At 26.0% G+C, this 16,206-nt stretch overlaps 4 protein-coding genes across 25 annotated transcripts in view; 1 reads left to right on the top strand and 3 right to left on the bottom strand.

Moving 5' to 3' along the window:
- The first annotated feature begins 93 nt into the window (after positions 1-93).
- On the top strand, positions 94-3,270 carry LOC124949033 (G2/mitotic-specific cyclin-B). Of its 2 annotated transcripts, none has more exons than XM_047493511.1 (5): positions 94-251; positions 1,060-1,683; positions 1,766-2,005; positions 2,097-2,215; positions 2,298-3,270. In XM_047493511.1, exons 1-5 carry the CDS (start codon positions 222-224, stop codon positions 2,545-2,547), a joined length of 1,263 nt encoding a protein of 420 aa, XP_047349467.1. In that variant the 5' UTR covers positions 94-221; the 3' UTR covers positions 2,548-3,270. The 2 variants fall into 2 exon arrangements, with proteins under 2 accessions (XP_047349467.1, XP_047349468.1); XM_047493512.1 differs by having other exon boundaries at positions 97-251; positions 1,096-1,683.
- A 356-nt stretch (positions 3,271-3,626) lies between these two features.
- LOC124949029 (putative elongator complex protein 1) lies at positions 3,627-8,980 on the bottom strand. 2 transcript variants are annotated; one of them, XM_047493503.1, is made up of 12 exons: positions 8,119-8,980; positions 7,599-8,027; positions 7,017-7,511; positions 6,719-6,924; positions 6,212-6,615; positions 5,022-6,093; positions 4,745-4,938; positions 4,393-4,657; positions 4,161-4,297; positions 3,934-4,094; positions 3,810-3,876; positions 3,627-3,733 (listed from the first exon to the last, which is right to left on the bottom strand). In XM_047493503.1, the coding sequence occupies exons 1-12, from the start codon at positions 8,560-8,562 to the stop codon at positions 3,666-3,668; spliced, it is 3,942 nt and encodes a 1,313-aa protein (XP_047349459.1). In that variant the 5' UTR covers positions 8,563-8,980; the 3' UTR covers positions 3,627-3,665. The 2 variants fall into 2 exon arrangements, with proteins under 2 accessions (XP_047349459.1, XP_047349460.1); XM_047493504.1 differs by lacking the exon at positions 8,119-8,980 and having other exon boundaries at positions 7,599-7,785; positions 7,859-7,991.
- Positions 8,981-9,390: 410 nt separating this feature from the next.
- LOC124949043 (bis(5'-nucleosyl)-tetraphosphatase [asymmetrical]) lies at positions 9,391-11,499 on the bottom strand. 2 transcript variants are annotated; one of them, XM_047493544.1, is made up of 4 exons: positions 11,135-11,499; positions 10,494-10,993; positions 9,917-10,414; positions 9,391-9,801 (listed from the first exon to the last, which is right to left on the bottom strand). In XM_047493544.1, exons 3-4 carry the CDS (start codon positions 10,029-10,031, stop codon positions 9,479-9,481), a joined length of 438 nt encoding a protein of 145 aa, XP_047349500.1. In that variant the 5' UTR covers positions 10,032-10,414; positions 10,494-10,993; positions 11,135-11,499; the 3' UTR covers positions 9,391-9,478. The 2 variants fall into 2 exon arrangements, with proteins under 2 accessions (XP_047349500.1, XP_047349499.1); XM_047493543.1 differs by having other exon boundaries at positions 9,917-10,411.
- A 941-nt stretch (positions 11,500-12,440) lies between these two features.
- The window catches only part of LOC124949247 (serine/threonine-protein kinase MARK2-like), an 80,262-nt gene continuing 76,496 nt past the window's right edge, over positions 12,441-16,206 (bottom strand). For all 19 annotated transcript variants that reach the window (XM_047494009.1, XM_047494018.1, XM_047494022.1 and 16 more), the window contains one exon: positions 12,441-16,087. In XM_047494009.1, coding sequence (XP_047349965.1) covers positions 15,869-16,087 — 219 coding nt within the window. In that variant the 3' untranslated portion in view covers positions 12,441-15,868. The remainder of the gene's footprint in view (positions 16,088-16,206) is intronic.

The raw sequence follows: 16,206 nt of genomic DNA, 5'->3' as shown, positions 1-16,206 counted from the left end.
TTGGAATACCAATCAAAAAATGATTTTTTCGCGCCATTTATAGATCGTACGTAGCCATCTATCGAGGGTGAATTTCCGGTCTAGCAGCTAAACAAATTCAAACCGCTGAGGTCGTTATTACGAGAGGTGAACGTTGTTTGGCAAGCATCTAAGAGATAAAGATTATTTTAAAGGAATTATATTTTTGTATTAAGGAAGATTATATTTTATCAGAGTTGACGATGGCGCTAAGAAATCGACCAGTGCTTATGGTAAGTAAATAATATTTTTCTAAAAAAACATTAGAAAATACATTGAAAATTTACATTCGTTAGAATATCTAATGAGGGGAGGTCAGCATGATAGGGTAACGGTCCCTGTGCCTGACATCTTTAAATGCCCTATTATAATTTTAAAGGCTTTAGAAAATAGTAACATTATCTTGCGCACGTGTTTTTTCTTTTTAACAAATTGTTCTATAAGCTTTAAAAATAATCAATTTTACGAAAATATTTACTTTTTTGTTTAAGTTATTATACGGAAATATTTTTCATTTAAATTGTTCCTTCAACTGGTTTCTTTTAATTATTTTTTTTCTATCTTAATTTTGATAGAAATATTCATAAATATGCATTTTGCTTTTCTTTTTAACGATAATCTAATAATATTATGTTTATTTTTACCATAATCATAAAATTTTGTTTTAAAAGTAGATTTATTTTTATAAGGTATTATGAATTTTTTTATTATATTATTAATAATATTAATATTGTTAATTATATTAATATAATAAATATATTAATATTATTAATATTTTGTTATTTATTGTTTATATATTAGTATTTTTTTACTTATTGTATTAGATTGTGTGTTTGTGTGTGTGTGTGTGTGTGTGTGTGTGTATGAGATATAATAATAATAAATATAGTATATACATATATTCTTAAAAAAATTTATTTATTTATATATGTATTATTTAATTATACATGAAATCTTTCAATATCTATTCAATTTATTATTTATAATTATTTTTATATCTTAGTTTATGTGATTATTAGTTAAAAAAAAAAATGATTACAGAATAATGTTAATAAAGAAAATGTTATAAATTCGAAGTCATCTATTGCCGCAAGAACAGTAACAACTAAAAGAGCTGTATTTGGAGAATTAGGAAATAAAGTAAATACACAAAGAGGAGCAGAACCTATTGAAAGAAGTAGTTTGTTGTTAAAGGAAAAAAAACAAATAATCTGTAAGAAGAATGACGTTAAACAAATTGAAAAAGTCATAGAAAAAGTTAAAGAAAAGCCTGCAAAAGTACAAGAAAAGCCACAAGTGCAATTAGTTAAACCCATACCAAAAGTTCAAGTTTCTATAGAAACAAATTCATTACCATCAGCACCTACGATATCTACAACAAAAGAAAAAGAATCATTTTCGTCTGATCTTATGACTGTTGAAGATATAGATGAAACGGATAAGGAAAATCCAATTCTGGTTTCTATGTATTGTAATGATATATATGAATATTTAAGAAGTTTAGAAAAAAGATTTCCTATTAAAAAGGATTATTTAACTGGACAAGAAGTCACTGCCAAGATGAGAAGTGTTCTTATAGATTGGCTTATTGAAGTACATCAACAATTTCATCTTATGCAAGAAACATTATATCTTACTATTGCTATAATCGATAGATTTCTTCAGGTTTGTTTTTAAATAAAATATAACTATTAAGTTTTTTTCTTTGTTTTCATTAATTAATATGCTATAAATTTTTTCATAACAGTCATACAAGACTATAGATAGGAAAAGATTACAGCTGGTAGGTGTAACAGCAATGTTTATAGCTAGTAAATATGAAGAAATGTATTCACCAGATGTAAGCGATTTTGTGTATATAACTGATAATGCATACACAAAATTAGAAATTTTGCAAATGGAACTGCTCATTTTAAGAACTCTTGACTTTTCATTTGGACGACCATTACCACTTCATTTTTTAAGAAGATATAGTAAAGCTGGAAAGGTAATAATAAGTAATAATGTAATATCCGTTACTATATGACCTGAAGTCATTTCATTTTAATGGCATATTTAATATTTTGTATTGGCTAAAGGCTCTTCCCATACATCATACAATGGCCAAATACTTTTTGGAACAGAGTTTAGTACATTATGAAATGTGTCATTATTCACCAAGTTTAATAGCAGCAGCAGCCATATATTTGGCATTTGTGTAAGTATTATGTCTGAAAATATTTATTACATGTCCTTTTTATCAAAGATGTAAGTATTTATGTGTAATGTATTTTTGATAGAATCCTTGGTAATAATGAAGAAAATGAAAATAAGAAAATTTGGACAAACACTTTAGAATATTATAGTAATTATACTAAAGAAGATATATTACCTGTTGTGAAGGATATTGCTGTTATTATAACAAATGCAGATAAAAGTAAATATCAAGCTGTGAGAAAGAAATATGTAAATGCCAAATATATGAAGATTAGTATTCGTCCAGAACTTAAATCCCCAACTATAGTTGCCATGGCAATAGAAAACAAATAAACTTAAACCCTTCACTAATATCATTAACAATAAAAATTGCAGAAAGAAATTCTTTATCTATAATGTCATCAAACCTATTAATTATGATATTCCATCTAGTATTATGGTTATACAAGGACTGTATCATCTTAAATGTAAACTAAATTATAAATAGGTAATGAAAAATCTTATTTGTCTATTAGAGATTTAACACACGGATTGTTTATAGAAGCTTGCAGCCTCGTTTATACAAGGGTGTGTTATATGTATTTAGGAGAATTATATACCATAATTTTTTAGTATAAATATAGAATAGCATGAGAATGTAGTAAAGAGGGAATATATTTTGGACTGTTATAATAATATTAGATATAACATGGAAAATCATAACATATGGTATTTGATAATAGAATATTAAGCTGCATTTTAAGTTTTATCCTTGAATCGTTATGAAAGCTTTTTGTTTTTTTTTTTGTTTGTTTATTTCATTTTTTTTTTTTATATATATTAGCACTACATATATTTTAACAGTACTATATGGGGAATACATTAATATTTCACAAATATATTTTAATTTATACTTTTATAAAAATGTATTCATAAATATCTTAACTCAAAAAGCCTTATTATTTCATAAGTCAAGCTAGCAGTTCTTATGTATTCTATATATTAAAGATTGTATAAATTTATGTATACGGGAAATTTGACTCGAAATAAAGTACGATAATTTTCAAAGGTAATGTACATCTCTTGTGCAAATTTTGAATGTATATAGAGATAAAATATATATAGATATAATTTTATATATATATAATTTATATGCAACTATTTATATTTTGTATTACAATGAAATCCATTTGATTGTAAATAAACGGATGATTGTATTACATCAGAAGTGACAAAAAAATTCTTGACAAATGATAATATAATCTACGAAATATTAGCTGGTTTATTTTTAAATAGTAACATTTATAATAAAATTACTTATGTAAAATCATAAACTTTTTTTTATAAATAATTAGATTAAGTCTATAAAATAGCATTAAATTTTGTATATTTAGGGTGCATATGAAACATAAAAAAGAAAAGGAAGTAACTTATGGGTTTGATAAAAATATTTATTTTTTATTTATTTAATATTATTTTGAAAAAATATGCAGATATCCTGTAGATACAGTTTCTTCTGGTGGATACATTATGTGTGGTTCTATAAAATAATTTTTATTATTTTTCTAATTGATTTGCAATTATAAAGAAACATGAAATTGTTAACAGAAACTTACCAACTAATTTCTGTGGTATAAACGTTTCTTGTTGCTTTTTTGATATACAGGTATCATCAATCGAATTCTAAAAATGTAAAATCAATTAAATATTTATCATAGATAATATTTATATGAAACTTACAACTTCATAAAATGTAAGACTTATAGGCGCTGATTTATCCCAAATTTTAGATTTACTACTTTCTATAATTGCAAGAAAACTTTTCATAATATCTTGTAATTTTTCTGCAACTTCATCATCATTAAAATATAGTAACATTTGTGTTAATAAGTCCACTTCATCTGCATGAGAATTATATGATTAATAATATATAATATAATGCTGTGTTATAGTATTGGAACACACACCTTTTTGCTTATATGTTTTGGTAATAATTTCATGTAATGCTCGCATTAATCCTAAATCTTCGAACATACTCCCTTCTTTCATACTTAAAAGTTTTCTCTCTTGTTTCCTGCGATTTTTACTTGATCTATAACTTCTCCTAAAAAAATTATCCAATTGAATATTATCGCATTGATCAAGTTATAATATATATATATATATATATATTTATAATATACTTTTTATTTTATTTACTTAGATATTATAGATGATTGCGATCCTTTACTAATTATAGAACCAGTAACACTACTGATATCGCTAAGAAAATCGTTAATCCCATTATTTGACATTAAAATATTATCATTTAATGTATCGTCATAAATATGTGTTTGTTTATTTATCATTTCTGTTCTTACTACTATAAGTCGAGCTTTGTATTTCTCAAAATCTTCTTTATTCTTAATAATTTGTGCCGTAGTATACTCAGCATGTTCTTGTATGCCAGGCTTAATATGTGTTTCTATGTAGAAAATGTTATTTAAAGTTAAAATATAATTTAATTATTTTATAAAGTAATTGTAAAAAGTAGCTAAATTATTAAATATACCAATTAAATCTATACGATTTGCATCAGTTGCAATTCTTAAAACGTCCTTCCAATATTTGCCCTCACATAATAGTGAAACAGCTCCTTCAGGGTCATTTAAATAGAGTATCAATATTTGAGCTGCTTCTAAATATCTTTTATCATAGTATAATCTTTTTTGAAGTTCTTTGTATAATATACATAATTCTGAAGGACTAAATATTATTTTTACATAGTAATATTTGAAAATATAAGAGGATGAAAAAAAATAAAAATTAAAGTAATTTTATATATTTACCTTAAATTCAGTGAAGCTGAAACAATAATGGCTTCTTGCCAACAAGCAGCTAATTTATATACTTTTAATGCATTAACATAATCATTTGCCTTTTGATACATTATTCCTGCTTCTTTATATTTATTTTTACTTAATAAATGATCTCCATAAATTCGTGCAATTTCTTTATATTCTTTACTATCTTTTTGAAATATCTTCAAGCCGTTTATATATAAATTTTGATTTTTTATTAAATTCAAACACTCATCGAATCTTTCTGTATCTTTTGATATATTATTTAAAGCAGATTCGTATCGTTTTAGATGTATGTCGATAGAATATTTCATAAAATTTTCATCAAGTTTTTTTAAATTATTTAAAAACGGTATATATTCTTTAGGATCTTTCTGCGATTTTGATGCAATCAACATTGCCAATTCAAAATCATACATACCCAAAGCTGTATCGAAAAGAACGTTTACATCTACTAAGTATAATAAATATTTTAATGCATCTTCGGACGATATGCTCTGAACGAATTCTTTAGATTCCAATCCTTTTATTTCTTTTAATTTTTTAAGTGCACCTTCCAAACCTTGTTGTTCATGATTTTTAACCAAACTGATTAATATTGGTTGTATAAAATAATATGCATTATTTTTTTCTTCCAAAATGCTTCTCAGCAAATTACAAACCAATGAAACCTTATTTCCATTCGATGCTTGTTGATTTTTGCAGTTTAAATAACAATTCGAATATATCGTACGCGTAACATCTTCATTTTGTAATTCAGATAAAAATAAACTTAACCATTGTGGATTTGTAATATCTTCAACAAATCTCTTTGCATTTTGCAGAAATATAATAGGTTCGTAATCATATATTAAATTCAAATTAATACGTTGTTTTCTCATAAGGTTAAATGCAGCCAAATATTCACACTTCTTCAAATGTTCTCCAATAATATACAATGATAATGCTCTAGGCTGAATACATTCAAGATTACCCCGAGGCATTTGTAAAATAGTTTTAGAGTCATTTGAAAGAGCTATTATTAGAAAAGATCCTCTTTCTATTCTCCTTATGTTTAAATCTGTAAAATTTTTTTTTTTTTTTTTTTTTTTTTTTTTTTTTTTTTTTTTTTTAGATACATAAAACGACAATGTATATATCAAATATAAAATAAATATTACATCATAATTTATACATACCATTAACAGATTGTTTACAAATATTATTTTCCCATGGTTTTATAGTTAAATCTTGCTTATATAATTGCTCTAATCCTTCGTTGTCCAAAGTAACACATACCAGTGTGTGTTGTGAAGTTGTAAGAAGTAAAAATTTTGAATGTAAAAAAAAACTAGTAATATTATTTGCAATTTCTTTACTATCGATTGATAAACGATTGCCATGAGATAATGATATTATTGCATATCTTGTATCAATTTCTAATAGATCTACTTTATGAGAAAAGGTTGGTATCTTGATTCCAATGAAATCAAATTCATTATCTCTGTATTTTAAAACAGATCCTTCTATTACCACAAAAACCTCATCTGCATTAGGGGAACATATTATATGTTCTATTAATCCTTCCATGATGTGTGTTTGTCTAATAAAAAAATTAATACATACATTATAGATAGATTAACATAATTAAAATAAATTAAAATAACATTATGATAGAATATAAATATTAAAAATTTTGTACATACTTTACAGTAACCTCATCCTTTTCAAGATCTACATTTATTATACACAAAATACTTTGATTATCTATTGAAATAGAACTCAATATAGTATTTTCCTTAAACCATAAGAAATGTCGCATGATAGGTATAACATTCTTAGTATCAAATGTTGGTACATCCCATTTAATTTCGCACATACTTATATTCTTATATTCAAGAACATTTGAATCCTATATAATAAAATTATCGTATGTAAAAGCTTATTAAATTTATTATATATATGAAGAAATATGTAATAATTAAAATTATTACACATACTTACGTCTGAACATTTAAAAAATGCCAATTTGTTATTGTGTAGAACACAAAAGAAAGCATTGATATCTATCAAAGATTCTGTACTTTTTACATTTGGTGCAAAGACAATTGCATTAATTGGTTCTGAAAGTTCTAAAGTCTGATGTGCCATTGGAGGTGGTATTATGCCAATTTTAAATCCTGTTAATAAAGCTTTTCTTCCATCAATAACAGCAACTACTGCTTTGTCTTTTAAACTTTGACCTTTACTGTGATTAATGCTCCACTGAAATGAATAAGTTAAAACATTCTGTGGTGTGAGTAAAATTAATGTTTTCCCACAGTTAGTCCTATAGCTCCATGTACCATATAAGAGTGGATTGTCTATAGAGAAATTGAATGTTTGTTTTAAATACCAATAGTAATTATTTTCTGTCCACAGTTGTAATATTATACTATTATTTTCTTCACACCAAATAGTTAAAATATCTGAATCCGGAGACCAAAATATTTCTTTTACCTACATAAAACATAAATTTTATTGCCTGTAAGGCCATTATTAAATTTATATAACAAGCTATTTAAATAACAAATAACTTGGACTTACTGTAACATTTTTTGTTTCAAATGGCAGTAGAAATTCTCTGTGTTTTAAACCATTCTTTTCAAAAAAAGATACCACATGTTTATTGATTAATTTTTGTGTTGTAGCTATTAAATTTCCAGAAGGCTTCCAAGACAATGATTCTTCCATATTATTTGACAATTCGCTTGTATATTGCAAAATACCTTCCCTGTTGAAAATCTTAAATTGACGAATGTCATTGTTTTTTTCTATGAAACTCACAGCAAACAAAGAACCATCACCTCTCCATGTTATTCTGGGTAGTCCATCGTCAGTGTCATTTTTATTTATTTCTGCTGATTTGATCATTGCTGCAGCTTTACCTATTGATCCATGAAATTGCGTTTCTTTTTTACCCCAGCCAACTGTTATAAATTGTTTTACCCCAAAATTTGATTCTTGTAAATTTACCTACAATATATCATAGGAAATAGTTATAATATAAAGAACATATGCTCTTATTTATGATATACAAATATGGTATATAAATTATAAAGAATACCTTTGATATTATATCAAAGCTACATATCATAGTAATTACGGTATCATTGGGTGTTATTAATGTAAGGATTTCATGATCAGGACTTAGTTTTATACAACTTAAGCCTCCATTTATTTGTGTTACCATTTCGCAATCTAACTCAGAATCTATATTTATTGTCATTAAGTCACCATTCTCATATGCACAGTATATTTGATGTGTTACATTAGTATATTCTAAACCAATAATTTTGTTGTTTGCTTCATTGTTAATATTGACAGAAGTTATTTCACTATCTGGATCTGAGGGTATTATGTACAATTGATCTTGTAATCCAATGTATAAATCATCATTGTTTGGGTTAAGTGTACATAATATTTTTGAATATTTCAAATTGCATAAAATTTCACTTTCCAGAGCTTCCAAATTTCGACAGCTTTGACGCAATACTGATAAATTTTTCATGATTTTATCAACAGTTAAATTTTATGTTGATAATAAGTAATTTTTTAAAAATATCTTGTTGTTTTCACGTTTCAATCACATGGTACTATCAACTTTAAACGATATATAGAGGAGAAACAAACTTTTTACGTAGTATTATAGAAGTAGTACTTGCAAACGACCATCAGTAAACTATTAGTCGCCATGTTGATTCGATAATGGCGCAGAAATTTAAAATGAAAATTATTTTAGTTACTTTGTTACTTAAAATAAATGCCTATTTTATGTAAGAAAAATTTTATTAATATTTATATAGTTGAACCTATATTAGACGTAGGTGATTGCTACACCGTTTATCATACCAAAAAGAAATATTAAAAGTTAAATATTAAATAAAATTTATTTATAATAAACCATTATAAAAAAGTTTACTTATATTATTTCATTTTTATATTCAATTACGAAATAATAGCCGGTGATATGAGATAAATTCTGAGTAAAATTGTCGGTCAACAATGTATTAAAATATAATTAATATGGCAGAATCTTAAATTTTCTATACTATAAATATTTAATTAATAATATTTATTGTTTATAATAATAGTATATACATTTTTGTTTTAAATGTATAAAGTTATAAATCAATTTTTTATATACATATGTTATATTTGGCTAAAATATATTCGGCTTCAAAAAAATATTCACATCAGATTATTCAAATTTCAAATAAATATTTAACCAATTTCATTTACAATTATTATTTTTCATAAAATGCCATAAAAACTTGCTTATATATATATATATTCTAAAAAGGATTTTCATTTTATATTGTTTATATAAAATAATATAATCTCACAATATTTATATTTTACTTTTATTGCGTAAGTATTTAGAAATACTTTATTTTATAAAGAAATACTTTTAATTATATTATATATTATTTCTTTTTTATATTTTTATTTATATATTCATTAACCTGTGTCAGAGCACTTTGCATATCCGCATATTTTGCAAGATTACAAGCTTCCTGATAACCTAACCATTTATATGCTTGATGTTCGCTAGACATTCTGACAGGCTGATTAGGATTTATAAGTTCTGCCAACCAATATATGACAGTTTTAGGAATACCATTAACATTATAATTTAATTCTACTTTGGCATCTTGAAAAATTTTTATATCATTTTTTACAAATCCAGCTTCTTCTTCTGTTTCACGTAAAGCAGTTTCAAAATCAGTTTCTCCCTCATCGACGTGACCTAGAAAAATTCTGATAATCATTCTTTCTTTCATGAAAGAATTCTATAATATATATAATTTTTTTATAATCATATCAATTTATATAATACGAAAACATTAATATTATAAAATGACCTTTAGGAGGTGACCAATGGTGCTCCCCGTATGATGCCTGCATAAGAAGATATTCTATTGTATCTTGAATTCGACGAAATATAATAAAACCACAGGCACGTTTTTGCACAGACATATTGATATTAGTATAAACGACAATTATCACAGATATAACGTATTCTGAGATCTAATTTTCTAATGATGAAGTCTCTGTGACAGATGCATTTTATATCATGTTGTTCATCATGTCGTACTATGTGTATGTCATGTATTTATTCAACATGCCTCATTTTTTATTTAATTTAATTTATATATATATATATATATTACACTGTCCTTCGTATTATTGGTTCGTAGAATAATTTAATAAATGAAATTTGTATGATTATACGTTAAGAGAGTAAATTATCGTAGCTTCTCCATGCGAGTATCGTGAAACGTATTTCTTTGGATTTAGAATGTTCATAAGTTCTAAACATCAGCTATTTACCCATCATGCAAATAAGTAAGCAATCGCTACTTCACGGAAACAAAACATATATCATTCAAGTGCGTACATAAAAATCAGTAATGAAAGTACGAGCTTCTTCTTTCTTACCGCAAATGTCGAGGGGCGCCACAGTACTAAACTTTTTCTTCGCGAAAAATGTCGAAAATAGGATTTACGCCAACAATAAAAACAGGCATAATTCTTGATCAATTTTGATCAACAGGATATCATTTTAAAGACGAAGGCTTAATCTATCGTATATAGTTCTCGAATTTTTGAAAAAGCTTTATTTTCTTTGAAAAAAAATCATGTTGAAAGATAATATTTTTGAAGAATATTTTATGCACGAATAAAAAGCTTTTTTAAAAATTCGATAACAATATATGATAGATTAAACCTACGCCTTTAAAATGAGATCTTGTTCATCGAAATAGTTAAGGAATCACGCCTATTCTCATTAATGGCTTCTAAATTATAAAGAAAATCGGGGTAAAGGGCGAGGGTAATGAACGGACTTAATTTAGAACTCCTTAATTTAGAATCCAGCTTCTTCTTCTATTTTTCAAGTATGACAGTTTTTAAATCAATTTTTCCATCATCAACGTGACCTAGAAAAAAAAAAACTCTGATAATCATTCTTTCTTTTATGTAAGAATTCTATAATATGTATATATACATATATATATATATATTTTTTTTATAATTATATTAATTTATATAATATGAAAAGAATAATATTATAAACCGACCTTTAGGAGATAATCGACGGTATTCTCGATATGACACGCCTGCATAAGAAGATATTCTACTGCATCTTGAATTTGACGAAATATTATAAAACCACGATGGAACGTTTTTGCGCATATTGATATTAACATATAAACGACAACTATTACAGGTAAAACATAATTGTTTTTATCTTTAGAAAACTTACAATTATGGTTCGCATTAATAATAATCCTACGCTTATGAAATTTTGCGCGTCATTTAATCTTATATAAGATATCTAATCAGCTGTTTACGTTTTATTATTTACTATAAATTTATAGAAGAGATTTAAAAATCATTCTTTCACATTGATTTTATTAAAGGTATTAATAAAAAGATTTATATCAATGAGAAAAAGATAATTGAATGACTCAAACCTTATGAAGTTGATTAATTGTTCACGATAAATCTGATTTATAGTGAAAAACAATTTATCTATGAAATAAATATATAAGAATATGTGTATATATATATATATATATATATATATATATACACGTGTTTTGTATATATTTATAAGTGGAAAAGTTATGGATAAAAACTATATTGTTGTTCAGAGGAACTTCTTAATTTTTATTATGTATAATAATAATAATAATAATAATAATAATAATAATAATAATAATAATAATAATAATAATAATAATAATAATATTAATAATAATAATAATAATAATAATAATAATAATAATAATAATAATAATAGTAATAATAATAATAGTAATAATAATAATAATAATAATAATAATAATAATAATAATAATAATAATAATAATAATAATAATAATGTATTGTCAAAAAGAGAAAATAAATTTGTTATAATAATCATAAAAGATTTTTTTTATCGAACTCTGTTCGATGTTCTAACACGTCAATTGTTTTCGCGTTTTAAGTTATATATATATATATATATATATATATATTATGAAGATTGAAAAACTATATATATATATATAGTCAGATCGCTCGTTTTGTTTCGTATCAAGTAGTCATGTATTATTTTTCTTCTTTTTATTTTATCTATATACGTAAAAAAATGTTATCAACGTTAAAAGGTTTCATGCGTAAAAAGTATATTATCTTCTTTAAAACACAAATTTGATATATTATAATTCTCGAATTGAATTCGTTCCGTAGGACAGAGAAAAAGCCTAACGTATATATATATATATACATACATACATACATACATACATGTATATATAGATATATATATATACATATATATGTATATTCTGTATGTATATGAAACATTTAAGTGCGGCATTTTTAAAAGAAATCTCGATATTGGGAAACAATGTATGTTACCATTTTATTATAAACATTTTTGCTACAGTTGGCTAGATACCGATCACCAGAAAACACTTAGCAAAGCTGTATGTATGTACCTATCTACAGACTGACATGTCATGTGTATATGTATATGTGTGTTGTGTCTGTCTGTGTGTACGCATGTAATATATAATTTTGTTCTTTTTGCCGATGCATAAGTTGCACAGGCATTGTGTACGTGTGCGCATGCGTGCAGGGTGTAATTTCAACACAGCTGCATGGACAACACAGTTTTTTTTTTTTTTTTTTCATTCTTTTTTGGTTTTTATTATTTTTTTTATTTTTTTTATTTTTTTTTTTTTTTGTTGTTTTGTTTCGGGGAGCAGATATATTTCTTGGTTTATTTGTTTGTTTGTTTGTTTGTTTGTTACACGGCACTTACATACAAAAAAATCACAATACTCTTCTCCGCTACCACGACCAATTTTAATGAATTTTAAGTGTCATCCATTCAGCTATATACAATTGTGTTGTTTGTAATAATTTTACGTTAAAATCATATCATTTTGTTTGTTTGTTTTTTTTTTTCTTTTGTTGTTATTGTTTGTTGTTGTTGTTGCTCTTAAACTTATATTCATCTCATGAAAGCGTTAATAATTAATTTATACATTTATTCTCGTTAAAGCAAGCGAGCGGAGGGTCGCGGTGTATGTATAGATTACATTATATAATCACTTTCCTAATAATGTAGGGATATACCGTTTAACGCTATTAAAGAGCCTTACATGTTTAACATTAATAATAATAATTATACTATCGTAAGGTATATTTCTATGTGTTGTTGTCAGTTTGTTATAACGATCGCATAGATTTTTTTTTTTTTCTTTTTTTTCTTTTTTTTTTTGTCGACAAATCACATGCGATTGCAATAACACGAGAATATTGTACTCAATGTACTAACCGTTAATGTAGGAATTAACAGAGAAGGAGATAAGAATAGAAAGAAAGAAAGAAAGAAAGAAAGAAAGAAAGAAAGAAAGAAAGAAAGAAATTGAAAAAGGAAGGGAGGGGGTAAAAGAGAAAAAAGAAAAAAAAAAGAAGAAAAGAGAAATGAAAAGAAAAAAGAAAAGAAAACGAAAAAACCCCTCGATCGTATCCTGAGATCTAATTCTCTAATGATGAAGTCTCTGTGATATAGATGCATGTTATATTACTTCGTCCACCATAATTAACGCGAAGCTTCATGTGCGAAAAGAAGGCGCCGCACGAAGTTACGCGCGCGTGCACGTGTGTATGTGTGTGTTTTGTGTATTTATTCAACGCGTCTCATTCTTTTTTTTTTATTTAATTTATATATATATTACACTGTCCTTCGTATTATTGGTTCGTAGGATAATTTCGATAAATGGAACTTGTATGATTAATACGTAAAGAGAGTAAGTCCCGATGCCCTTTTTCTGTATATATTCATCATATTTAAAGTTTTCCCAAAGAAGATGTTTCGATACAGAACTGCCGGCGTCGATACTTAGTTGCTATCAGTCATTTATGTATATCAATTTGTAACACTGTTTACCAAAAAGACATTGGCCGATACAGTGTTATATATGTACGTTGAAATTACTTGGCTCGTTAACTGCGAGCGTTAGAAATGTGAAAAAATCATTGCATTTGTATTTACGTAAATAAATTAGTGTCATTGCCTATCTCATAACATACTTCTTGATTAATCTTAGGCAAATATAAAAAGTTTGATACTTGAATTTTCGAGGTGTATTTAATATTCTTGGTATGAGGCTTCCCATTCGATTAATTTAGTACCTTCGTATTATATTATTTACACCAAGTCCCTAGTAATTCGCCTCTACATTTACAATATAACTTCTAATTTTACTTCATCAATCGTGAATGCCTTTGCGAATAAAAGATTAAATAGTACCATATAGCCAATTATAATACTTAAATTTAATATTATCATAACTTTCGTAGAAATAACAGATCTTGTTATTAATAATAATGAGGTGTCTAGGTATATCCCAACTTTTTGAGAATGAAGTACTTGTGTATTATTCACATGAAACATGAGTTTTGTCACTTGGTGATACTCTTAAATTATGTTAATATAGCTCTTTTCCTTCTATCTTCGTAGTACTGTATCGAATATTATTTATATTTTATGGTAAAAATAAAAATGTTGTTAATAACAATTATTATGAATTAATTCGCTAATATCTAAAGTGCTGTGTATTTTCAAACTTATAGTATAGATAAAAAAGTAAAGCATCATAAAAATGTTTGAAAAGTAAATGGCTGTGCACTTGCCCAGCGTTAAAATAGTTCGATTTATTATTTGTTTGTGATTGGTTATAGTGATGATAATTTCTTATTAATAGATCGCTACATATTTTTTTTTTTTTTCTTTTCACGAGTTATTAGATTTGATAAATTATTTACAGAGATACCCCACTTATAACATTTTAAATACGAAACATAATTAATTTAATAGTACTGTGAAAAAATTCTCTGGACATTGTAAGTGTACCGCATGTGTGTTCCCAAAATCCTTTTATATTTCGTCAAAAGGTTTTATAACGAGTTCTTCTTTTTTTTTTTTTTTTTTTTTTTTTTTTTTCTTTTCATTTAAACAATACCTTTTTCAGAAGGAAGAAGGCATACTTTTTATTAATATTCTTTTTATTAGGCACATTAAAAATATATTACTGTGTTTCCTTTCTAGAATATTTGTGGTGTTACTAACATATTAAAGAAGAAAATAATATTTGACACCTACAAAGCGTATTAATATAAAGTTTATAAATATATTTATATATATTGTTGCAGCCACACCTGCAATATCTAGAGAACAGCAATGCCATATTAATAATACTGTCAGAACTGAAACATGATGTACTAAATTGAAAACTGCCAGAGATCACAATTAGGGTGTGGGTCAAACTGTAAGCAAAATGCTGATACTTTCACTCATTGTCAATTATGCAGATCCATTTGAGAGAAACTAAAAAAAAAAAAGTTCAAAAACTAATCATGTAGATTGTTGTGTGTAATGCCAGCTTTACACATAAGTTGGTCGGCTAATTGCTCAGCCTTTCTTGAAGTATTACATATGAGCCAACCTAGTTCCATTTGGCACTCAAGAGTATTTGAATATGTATTAGCCATCACAAATCACAGTTTCAGGCTTTCCAAGAATCGTTACAGCATACCTCCGGCACAATGGAAATATATTGATGATTTACTATCCGATGTGTGTCTTTGTTTCTGGGATGGAGGAATTGTCAAACGAATATTTCTTGGCTATTGTTTTCAGAATCGGAGTCCCAGAAGAAACAAAAGTAAAATTCCTCGCAGGCTGCCATTTGATGGTACTCTTCATGAGGGCGTTATGGGTTGGCGCGGTTTGCTAAGGCGCCCGTGGCCGATAATCATAGCTTGAGCTCGTCTGCAACTTTGCTGGCAATATTTTTAAAACCAATAGAAGTGCCTGAGATACGTTTGAATCTTACACCATTTAAGGAAAGTCGTGGCAGTTTGCAAACTTCTATTTCCCATTGTACTTGACTGTCTGTTGCTGCATCTCCATGCGCGCATAATAACAGGAATCTTTCACGTTGTTCGTATTGACATTTATTAGCATCCAATACCTGAAATTATACTCAGTATCAGTCGAAAATTTATATTATTATTTCTATGTATTTATATATATATCATTATAACAGATTTATCATTATTTCATTATACATTAGATTATTTTCAATTAAAT

The sequence above is a fragment of the Vespa velutina genome, chromosome 5 (genome assembly GCF_912470025.1).
Source record: "Vespa velutina chromosome 5, iVesVel2.1, whole genome shotgun sequence".
NCBI lineage: Eukaryota > Metazoa > Arthropoda > Insecta > Hymenoptera > Vespidae > Vespa > Vespa velutina.
This window is presented reverse-complemented; position numbering and strand designations above follow the sequence as displayed.